The sequence below is a fragment of the Atractosteus spatula genome, chromosome 15 (assembly GCF_055471065.1).
Source record: "Atractosteus spatula isolate fAtrSpa1 chromosome 15, fAtrSpa1.hap1, whole genome shotgun sequence".
Classification (NCBI taxonomy): Eukaryota; Metazoa; Chordata; class Actinopteri; order Semionotiformes; family Lepisosteidae; genus Atractosteus; species Atractosteus spatula.
Genome location: NC_142720.1, coordinates 15,608,797 through 15,621,016, shown reverse-complemented (window position 1 = coordinate 15,621,016; position 12,220 = coordinate 15,608,797). Strand labels below are relative to the sequence as shown.

Genomic DNA, 12,220 nt, shown 5'->3' with positions numbered 1-12,220 from the left:
CAATGTGAGCCTACAGACACACTTTTTGGTAGACCTCAAAATGTACAGATGCAAACTGACACATACTGTGCTGAGTTTTTTTCCCAGGTGAGATTGGGGCACAAAGCAAATCCCTGCAGATTTAAAGATTTAATAGAGAATTCAGCCAAAATGCCAATTAGACCTTTTGACAACATGGTTGAACCATTCTGTTAGTAGTTGCAAGGGAAAAACAAAGACTGAAATGTTGTTTTCAACACATGCATGTGCTTGCGTTCATAATAGTAAGCAACCAGTACAGGACAGGAAATTAAAAGTTATTACATTGTATTTCTCAATATTTAATTGATACAGCTTGCTTTGTTTTGAATTAGTTGTGTGGTTTACATAACATTTTGTATAACTCTCCAGTTCCCAATTCACTTTCTTACGCCCATGGAAAGTTGCCACCCTCTAGTGACCTATAATAGAAACTTTTCACCACTATGGTACTCTGGTCCTTTACTTCTGTTATACAAATAATTAAGCCACATCTTCATACATACTACATACTGGAGTTTATGCTTTTTGCACTTCAAAACAGCAACGACTAACTGATACATGCTACTGATGGAGATCTCTGATTTGTGAGAATTGTTTACCAGGAAACTAATACCAACAACACATTGATATAACATTACTATTTATACCACTTGTAAGTAAAATAAACAGAAATCACTATGCAGAACTAAAGAAAAAAATCAAACAATTAGAAGAAAGAAAGTATGCAAAATGCAATTTTTTTTTTATTTTCTTCACACACACAATCCCTGTAATGTTCGCATTAAAAGTTGATTAAACAAAAAAAATGGAAGGTGAATAAATACTTCACAGTGATTAACGAAAGAACCACTGTGAATACTGTCATACAGCATTGCAATTCCTTTTTCAGGGAATACAATTGTGATACACACATTGTTATATTTTTATAACAATTAAAGGTTACCAGAGCATGCTTCCATTCCTCTCTCTCCAAGGGTAAGTGATGGGGCTTTTCTAGTCAGTTCTATACCCCTTTGAACACAGAGTGTTTATTTTGTCATACTGAGTAAAAGAAAAGAGCACTCCACTTTAGATTTAATTAATCTTGAATTTGGAAACATACTGGAAATCTCAAGACCGTATGAGGATCTTTCTCTTGAGGTGGAATATATACAGAATCTCAAGATGAATTGAGGGGCAGTATTTTTGGATGGAAAATATGAAGGACTTCTTAGCTGAAGAGTCAGGAACAACTCCCCCACCCAAGTTGATAATGCAGGGTTATCCTTAAAATCCAACTGGATGAGATTTTGGAGTCAATCTACAGCTGCCATCAAATGAGCAAGACAAATGCCCCACTATTATTTATATCGATTTTATGTACATATCGCACTGTACAGCATATACTGTACAGTCAAATCACTCACTATACTTTATACTAGAATACTTTCTCTCAACAATCTTGAAAGGTTAGTTTTTAGTTTGATCCTCTGTGTTTCTAAGAAGGTTGTCTCTCTTTGTCATAAGGCAATACATTGCATTTCAACATAAATCTATGTTAATGAAAGCATTATTACTGCTGGTTTCTTTCACTGTATTAGGTCTTACTGTTTGTGTTCACAACAGAGAAGTACCCTCTTCTTATTAAGCAAACATTTTTTCTTAAAAGCCTGACCACTTGGCAGCGATCCAGCTCAGCAGCTCTTTAGATTGAGCTTCTTTGACAGTGTTAAGTGTTTAGCCTTTCATTACAGCACAAAGTCTTCTTACAGCCTGACTAAAACAGACAGGCACACCATGAAGGCACACATGGAGTCACAGATTCAAATCCATCACTAGATCAAAGACAAACAGAAGATCTCTTAGTGATTTTGTTAACAGTGTCCTAGTCCTCTAAACATTGACTTCAGGCAATATATCAAATTAAAACATTGGGTACAATGTGATTGTCACTGCTTTTGAGCTAAAATGAACTAAAAGTTTTGAACTTTGTAGACCTAATTACTGTTTGAAAGAAACTCATAAAACTACTGCATTACATCCTAAATACATGCAGAAGCTGCCGAATCCCTCTCCTGTTAATTATTCAGCTCTTTTTTTCTGCAGTGCTGGGATGTGGGAGAAATGGAACAAGCTATCCAGCCATATTGGTGAATCCAATACCCTGGCTTCTTCAACGGCTGGATTAGTTCCTTGGATCAATTAGACACTAACTAAAGTAAAGGCCAAATGGGCCAAAAGACTTCCTCTTATTTAAAACCAGTCTTCTATTCTTCTGTGTGGCTGATGTTGTTGGCTGTATTTATTGTTGGTGGCACATATTGAAAAGTAATGCATTATTTCTTCATAAAAGCAATAAATGAAAAATGCCATAATTATTTTAACCTATATTAACGTGACCCATCAGCAGCGATGATTACACTGTAAATTCCATTAGAACTAAGTGCAATTCTTATTCCGAGATTTGTTTTTCAAAACTCACACACACGCACAAGCAAATCCAACATAACTGCTAATCGCTATTAACTTTCAGAGATGTAATTTAGCCTCCAGGGGAAATCATTTAATAAAATATCACAGGCAATAGAATCATTTGCCACAAGAGTAATAAACATTAGATTAAGGTAGCGCCAGGCAGTGATCCCTAAAGTAACATATTTTGTTTAGATTGAGGTCTCAGTAACAAAAGCACTATTTATTACCTAATGTCAGCTTGGTGCTTGTAGCTGTTCATCCCAAGTGCTTTATTTATATGTACCATTCTCTAGAAGGTAATCTCAGTGGTACTGTTGAAATATAACATAGAAACTGACCTGGTATCTTAGAGCATAACACTGATAGAATAACACATGGATTATGGATATTTTATTCAGTTATTGGACCATTTCAAAGCTATATTTCACTGAGACAAAACAACATTTGGAGTCAAAGGTCGCAAAATTTAAAATGAGGTTTACAGGTCTCATGCATACACAACATACTGTATACTGTAGAAAGTGAAACTGGTACATTAATCAGACAGGTTGTCACCTACTATATAAGCAACTGAATAATGATGTAATCAGGTTAAGAGTTGTCAGCTATGCTCTGCCTGTTGCTATACATAGCTACAGTACAGTATGTCTGTCTGGTACATTTAGAACAATGCAGTAGAATAAATGAAGGATCCTGGCATCTTTCGGGGTAAAAGATAACCAATAATTCATTATGGATTAAAAGCGACAACAAAAAACAAGGATCTGAGATTACAATTTGAAATGTGCATCTATCTCTTATGTTACTGTATCTTATAACATGTTTATAACATATGTTGTGATAGCTGATTGCTATCTGAAGTGCTCTAAAGAAGGGTTTGTAAATCAAATAAAAGACACATAAAATACTCTTGAAATCTGAGGTTAGAAATATTTCCTTCATGTTCCCAAATTGAAGGTTACAGATTTTGTATTGTCATTGTTTTCTAAAAAAAGCAATCATGTTTGAATTAAAATGATTTTGCCTGTGTTCTTGCCTGCGTTATACTTATTACACCTTCGAGTAAATTAATCATTTTTCAGACATTTTCCAGACATTGTTAATAATGTGTTTATTGCACATTATCATGATACTTTTCCTTTAGCTACTACAACACCCACTTTGACTTAAGCAGACTTATGAAAAATGACATTTTTACCCTTGGAGTCAGGTTAAGCTTCATGCATATTTATAAAGCAAAGTAAGGCTGACTTATGATATTTCTTCTACTTTATGACCATTACCTGGTTCACTGGGAGGTTGCATTTAAAATTTCACAAAAAGCATACTGGATGTTACATTTTCTCCTAACTTGAATAAATGTCTCTTGATTCTTATGCAACAGAAATCCTAAAAAAAATTGTTTCAAAGTGGAGGTCAGGGTGCATTTCTAAAAGTTCACAATTCTTTAAACAATTATGCCTTTTCTCTTATCCCAGATCAGGAGAGGATCTGGTGTTTGAATTGAAGACTATTAATGTGTTTTCTGGTAACAAAGAAGTCGTCTTATCTTGCTCACAGACACACAGCTCCGAATATATTAACATTTATGGTTTCCCATCGCCTTTGTGTCATCTCCACAGAGTGCCCACTTCAGGTTTTCTAGTTCAGCATTTTGTTCTTTTACAAGTTCCAATATATTCAAACACAGCGGAATAGAAATAATGATCTTCTTTTCTCAGTTTTCATTTGCATGATACATAAAATTTTAAACATTTCAACAAGTCCAAAACACTAAGACATATTAAGAAAAAACAACTGCATTTCATTAACTGCTCTTTTCCCTGTGCACAATGCTCAGAATGCTTCCAATGGGCCAAATTTCCAATTATAAAGCTAAGGCTTTTATTGAGAAATTCATTGATGCTCTTTAAGAAAAGCTTTTGAACTAGTAAAAGAGGGCTAATGAAGAGAGATATCAAAAGGGGGTTGAATATCATTTATCTTCAGTATTTGATGTTTAAGTGCCTATCTAAAATTTCTCATAATTACATGGCTTTTCTGAATGCGCACTGTAAATATTGTGGGGTGTACATTTTATTGATTAACAAGCACCAGCGTCACAATCCCTTTACTATTCGACTATAGACTCAAATAGACTGTTAACCTACAGTATTTTAATTTAGCATCACGCAGTGTGGATAAAGTTATGTTAGTTTCCATGACAACTCATAAATTATTTCAGGAGTCTAACACTGAGAAGGGAAGGAAGATGAAGAAGACACATTCATTATCCACAGCTGCTAAAATACATCCTTATGAGGGTCATGGCAAGCCAGAGCCTAATGCATCAGACACAGATTGCAAGGTGGGAATACACTCTAAAAGGGGCTGGCAGTCCATGGCAGGGCAAACACATACACACAGGGAAAATAGAGAGACACTAGTTAACCTAGTGTGCATGTCTTTGGCATGTGGGAAGAAACTGGAATAAGCCACACAAGCACAGAGGTAACATGCAAAAACTACACAGACTGTAATGACCGGTCCAGAATCCAAGCCCACACCCAAAAGCTAAGAGGTATTAACTGCACCATGCCTTCCAGAGCTACGATCTCTTCAAGACACAAGCAAGATACCTCTTTTGCGGCCTCTTGTGGCAAATCACTATAGCACAATTTACTATTTTTCCCCAAAAGTGTTGTTAAAAGGTCATAAGTCAAGATACTATCGTAACATAACCTAAACCATATATTGACTTTAGATCTCTTTCAATACTTTAGAGAAATTGTTTGCTATCATGACATGCAAAGTCTCACAAAAGTTTAAATAATTTGCAATTTTTGGTTTCATTTTACAGTTCATTATAGAGGGAGTCTAAATAGTAAAATATACATTAAATATATACAACATTATACAGTATATGGACTGGTCACAACCTGACTTGGAGTTCCTAGCTCATGACTTTCAGAAAAATGGCTAGATGCATTTCTTTATTACCTAAAAACTGCAACCGAAATGTGCTACAGGGAGAGATGTAAAGCTTTACAACAAACACAATTCATCCATATCACATCAGATAGACATTTCAGAAAGATCTTTAGACACAAAGTTCAAATCTACTGGAGTACCATGGAGACAGAAGTTGTAAAATAATGTTGTTTCCATATTAGTCTCACTAGATTCTGAATGGGCTTACATTATATTTCTAAGCAGAAGCAGACATGTACAGGTTTAAATTAATGTAGAAACTAGGGGGGTACGTTCACACTAAAATGGTTTTCTGCATGATTTTCCAAAAAAATTCTGCTGTTGTTTTTTTAAATGTGTTTATTTGTGAACCGAGTGTCACGGTGCTGTTATGAACGAGCCAGGAATAGATCTGTCTAGAGAAAGCTTAACCTTATCACCCATAACAGTGCCGGAGCTTGAGTTTCCCCAGGTTTCAAAGACAAAAATTTTGCGATTCAGTCAGATTTTCTTCCCCATTCCCAACAGTGTCAATCAAAAATGTCTAGTAGTGATACTGAAACCAGAGGAAATGTAGTACAAAATGCAAATTACTCCCTGTACATGAACTTTTGGCTAAAAGTTACCATTAGAAATGACTACTGACACAGTGTCATAAATGTGCCATTAGATTACTTCAGAAAAAAAACTTAAAAGTTTAATACAAGGACATGTAGATATAACTTAAGAAAACAAAACAAAGGATTTATTATTAAAGATATAATTAAGAAACAATGTATTAGGAGACAGAATTTTGAAAATTCAAACACTTTACAGCATTTACGCGCATACACCTACCTTGCAATGTTGCAGAAAAGTGTGAGAATATTCAGTAGGCTCTGTATCTCAAATCTCACAATCAAAACAGTACTTCAGAGAAATAGGTTTTATTTAATTTTTCCCCTTTATTAATGGATTTTGCATAATAAAAACATATATTTTGTTTTTTTTAGATTTGTTTTTGTTTCTAGACTTCTTTTGCCATATTTTATTGATGTAATAGAGTCACTGCACAGGTAGAAATGTACAGCACTGAATGGATAGCCAACAAAATGAAAACTTTTAAAAGCTGGAAAAAAAATTGGGGGGAGAGACGACACGTTCTCTAACGTTTCTTTAGAATTAAATTGATTGCTAATCAGTCAATATTAATTACACACTGAAATTTGATCTAAACCAGCTTTGGTCACTACTAGACCATCTTTTCTACAGTGATTTCCCAATTAGATACTGTTTTAGCTACTGCATATGTACAGTAAATATATATACAGTAGAAACTAAAAAAAATAGTCTAACCTTTCTTTCACTACAATATAATGTTTTCACTGTAAAAATACTAGTTACAGTTATGACTAAATGACAATTATGTAGACTGTCCAATAAGAAAATGAATTGTGTACAGTATATACATACAGTAGGTACTCCCTATCACCTTGTTACTTGCAACTATCATTCAGTACACACTCATAATATCTCTACCAACACAAAGCACCAGAATGTGCAGTGCAGGAGGAGAAGAGGAATCAGTGTTGTACTCACGGTCATTGCACAGGGGACCTCCAAAGGAAGTCATACTGCAGTCACAGCTGAAGCCTTCCCACTGTTGTAGACACACTCCCTGGTTGGCACAGGAGTCCTCCTGGCAGGTGGTGCTAGGTCCTGAATCAAGGACAAAAGAGCAGGTACTGTCACTCCCATGGCCTGGCTGAAGACCCTCTCTCACATGACGGAGAGGCACCCGTCCAGAGGAGACACCTCAGGTCAGCCACAGGTTCAACAGGTAATAGAAAAAGAGGAATAATTGTATCCTCTCAGATGAAGAACCTACAGGTTACTGACCACTAATAGCCACTCTGGGGCTACTGTTTTTTTCCAATACTAATGCACCCTCAAAATAGTTTTGAAAGTGAATCTAATTTGCATTCTTAGAAATATGAATATAAAATTAATGATATGCCAGTTGTTTAAATTTTCACCGCTTTGTTTACTGAGAATGATGGTCCTGTGCTCTAACTTTATCAAGCACATGCTTAAGGCAAACATCTCTATGAAGGATTCATCAGTCATTGCGTTCATGTGTCTATGTGATTTTTTTGTTTCTTAATTTATGATATTCTTGACATTTTCATAAATCTAAACTTTTACTCTAAAGACATCTTATTAACAGTAATAATTATTAATATAATTTGGTACTTGCTCCAACAACTACCACCATTGATTCTAACTAGGATATGAAAAGAAATCAGGGAAACAGACTGCAAAAACAATTTAAAAAATCATGTTACATTTAGCTTTCAAGTGTTATGTCAAGCATTGTCCAGACAGCTCAAACAAAATAAAACAATTATTGGCTTCAGCTTTTAAAATCATATAATACACTTATTCATCTGATAATATTGGCTACAAATGGAAGACTAAAATGAAATAAAATTTCTATGAAACTGAATTTGTCAACTGTATATATATACAAACAAATACTACCTATGTATAATATACTTACGGTATATGGGAAAAATACATTTTGATATTCTTCCAATGAATGCCTCAGATTTCAGTTCTCCACCATTATTTTCACATATGAAAATACAGCACCAATAGCTAAAACAGGCTGCTGTCAGCGATCATAAATCTCGGGTAAAATATGAGAGGCTTGCTAAGCTGTTTTGCTCTACCCAAGGGGAAAATTTAAAAGCATAACTGGAATTCCCAAATATGTACTTTTATGTAGAGGCAACCCAATTATCTATTCAGTCACACATATCACTCAGATACCTCATACAGAGTGAAGTATGCTATAGGAGTTGGCCCAGTAGTCAGCACCCTCCTCCTTCATTCAATTTTTTATGATGTATGGGGAGCAGAAGCTTCAATAACTCTGGTCACCTTCCAGACACCACCTTAGGATCCATCAGTTTGGAATTTACTTAGGAGATCCTTCAGTAAAACCTTGTATTTGCTTTATTTTTCACATTTTTGTTGTTTTACTTCTTGTACTGTTACACTACACCACATCTCAGCTGCAGCCTATTCAGCTACGTGTCAGTTTTTATACCTGAGTGATTTGAAATCCAGTCGTCTTTGACTAGAAGTGGCAGCCAATAACCGTAATACTAAGTTATTAGTTATTATTACTAATAAATCAGCAGACTGCAAAGCAAAGTGAACTTTTTAAAACTATATGATATAGACATTCCATATCTCCTTATATTTGTTAGTCTATTGCATGTCATCACCTTGGACGAAACTGACCTTGATGTCTGGAGCTATTATTAGGCAGACTAGTGGTTTAGCAAAATAAGAAAAAAAAGGAACAAGATCTGTCAGAAGACATTGCATGGAAATAATCAAAGACAGAAATTCCAAAGCAGCCAAAATTCTGTTCTCTGCACCTCAGCTATACTGTCAAGAAGCAAAAAGATTAGAAGACTCTTCTGAGAGGAGGAAATTGTAAAGTAACTCACTACATCACAACAAGCCAGATGGCAAGATAAGATGATATGAGGGGATCCCCCATGGAAAATTAGAAGTTTGTAGGATTAAATTAATTCCTCCTGCTGCTACTGATGTGATTGCTTAAGTGAGGCTTCACTTCACTTTTATAATTCAAGTGGGGATTTGGTGTATTCATACTGTATACTGTAAGACATAAAGCCCCTTTCTCATGGGAAGGATCTTTACATGGCCAACTAGATAAAGAAAGTGAAGTGTTTCTTTTATGTGCAGACATTACTGTAACCTCCCCCAGTCCCCAGCAGCTGCACACCAGGCACAGTGCCCTACAAGACTGCTGGAGAGCAGAGAACCCATAGGGCTGGCATATGCTCCCAGATGTACAATTGGAAAATTAGGACTCACTACACGAATCAAAATTCACATGATTAGCTCCTTCAGTCTGTGCAGCACACCAGTTTTAATACTAGTCATTTGAAACAGTGTACTAATGCATTTAACTGCAAAAAGAGTAAGACATTAGCCAGTGACAGAAGGGTGTTTGCTTTGCCATCTGATTGCTCTACAGTATTCCTTATTTTCATTAGACATTTCTTTCAGAAAGCTTCTAATAAACTAATGCAGCAGAAGTTAATAAAGCTAATAAGATAGGCACCATTTACTTGAAATCATTAACATTTCAATAGGTATTATTTGAATCTTTTAAAAAATACATCTATTTTATAGTTGAAAGGCATTCCAGGTATGACTAAGTGTAATGGTCTAACTATGTCTTTAAGACCGTTCTTGACTTCTCCTTGTGACTCAGAATCTGTCATGACTTGGAAATCGTGCCACTGACACCTGCAGCTCTCTTTAAATTGTATTATTTATTATAACCAATTGCATGAAAGTTACATGAGACTTTCCAATATTGTATCCTTGGGTTTCACAACAGTTTCAATCATTCTGGAGATTCTTCTAGGCATAAACAATCATCTGCAGATTACCTGTGACCCTAAAGAGAAGCAATTAAAGAACTGTTATCCTTGAAGTCAAACACTTAATCACAATACTGTGACAACTTAGACGTTAATAGTATTGCTCAGGAGGAGGACGTAGCATCAGTAAGAATCATCTCCTCTTCAAACTGAACCACAGGCAGAAGAGATGTCCTCAGGTATTTACTGTCAAATTCAAATTGTGTTTGGAAAAGATGATGCTTTTATTACTGGCATGTTAAAATCCAATACAAAATTAAAAGATTTCATTTTTTTTCACAATGACCTGTCAAGGAATGTTCACAGTCAAACATTGAGGAGCAAACATGGCAAATACGATCTTTGCTTGTCCTGGAAGAAATGTCATTCACTACACAGTAGAGCAGTGATATAATACTCAAAATGTACTGTGTATCTCACACTGCTGTTGTTTTTCAGTGTTTAAGTGACACAGGTGAAGACTTCTGCTTTTCACTCTTGTGTTCTTGTTGTGCTGTACTTCAGTTGTGCTTGTTCATGAGAAAAATAAAGATTAAATATCATCTGCCATGTTTCCTTTAGAATCCAGATGAAAATTAGATTTTTACATTAAAACATTCTGAAAGAATCATTAACACTTCAGGAATTTATTATAAACAACAAATACATCTTTAAACTTCTCATTATATGGATAGATGTTTGCCTGTTATGCCTTCCGGCACGTAGTGGCAGCAACATCAAGTTGGTGTTCCCGTAACATTAGTTTTTTTACGGGACAGGGTTGTTAGCCTTGTACCCAACCTCCATCGTGGAGGACCTGGCGCCCGACGTGGGACACAAACCCACTACCCTGAGATTATGAGTCTCATGCTCTACCAACAGAGTTAGCCGGGGCCCTCTCTCATTACTGTATATAATCAACAAAGTTTATAGTTGGTAGAGAGCATTTGTAATTTGCATAGCATTTTATGAAAATGTTTAATTTTGTTTGAATACCGTACCTCTGTAATACTATACTCTTACTCTTCAACTATTATTTTTATTACCATTAAACCTAATATGTTTATGGACAGTATTTAATCTGCCTTAATGGATCTGTACATGGAAAAAGTTACTGTAGGACTTGGAAACTATGAGGGAACAAGTACATGGAATCCAAAAGAATATAATAATTAAGGAAATATAATAATTATATATCAGAATATAATAATTAAGGAAAGGCTGCTGGGCAAACTGACACACAAAAACTAGTCTCCCTCTTCAGTCAGACTGACCATAACAGACCAACGTTTGGAACTGCATTACAATCAAGTGCCCTATAGAGCTCCCTTTGAACAGACTGAAGTATGCATGAACAAGTGATACCACTCATTTGCAAGTCTGCATCATTGCTAACAGGTCAGAAGTCCATGTCTCAGTTAATATGTCCTTCTGCCAGGCGTTAATGGGTGAATATGAGTGAAATGGGAACTGGTTAGCATGGAGGTTAGTCTGAGGTTTATGCATCAAGGTTAGGCGATTATTATAATTAAATATTAGCTTTATTATTTTGATTTGTTATGGATATATTTCCTCCTGTGAGGAAACTAACCAAGCAACTCATATTCCTTTGTAACAGTAATACCTTATTTTAGAGATTGCAGATAAAGCACCGATGACATTAATTCGTAATTATGCTGCTATAACACCTTATGATTTCACAACTAATACGTACCTTAATTTGATTAGAAGTCATTAACCATTTATGAAAACATTTTATATTTATCTCCTCCACAGACCTCTCTTATAGACACTGATAGGCAACAAATTAGGAAGATAGTTTTATTGCTGGTTATTATTATGATTAATAATGCTTAAGTTTTATTGTTAGAATATTCTATCCATGAGTAACATGGAGACCGTAACAATTTTAGTATGACATTTATTATAGTTTTTAAAAATAAAACCTGCTTTTATGAAAAGAGCTACAGCTGGCAGAATTTCTAACACATAAAACAAGTTTCAGTAATTTCAAGCTTCATGCCCTAAGGCAAAAAACAATTTTATCCCAAAAAAAGAGAAGAGAAAAGAAAAGCGCTGTTAAAGTAATTTTGGTGTCATAAAAGAGAATTGGTTTCTGAATAGTTTATAGAGGTGCTTCAAGAGTATTAAAAATAGGTTACTGTATACTGAAAGGAGACATGTTATAATGTCACTTTGGGACTATAAAACATTACATTACAGTACATACAGTATTGATAGAAAATCCTTAAACAAGGAAATAAACTGAGGATTGCTCACAAGTAATACTTTTCTAAGATTTTGTGAGGATTAATAAAAGATCTGTTACTATTTTGACTTGTTGTAAA

At 35.1% G+C, this 12,220-nt stretch overlaps 1 protein-coding gene across 18 annotated transcripts in view; it reads right to left on the bottom strand.

The window, feature by feature from the left end:
* The window catches only part of nrxn1a (neurexin 1a), a 349,008-nt gene that overhangs the window by 170,196 nt on the left and 166,592 nt on the right, over nt 1-12,220 (bottom strand). For all 18 annotated transcript variants that reach the window (XM_088934356.1, XM_088934360.1, XM_088934363.1 and 15 more), the window contains one exon: nt 7,003-7,122. In XM_088934356.1, the coding sequence (XP_088790482.1) occupies nt 7,003-7,122 (120 nt within the window). The remainder of the gene's footprint in view (nt 1-7,002; nt 7,123-12,220) is intronic.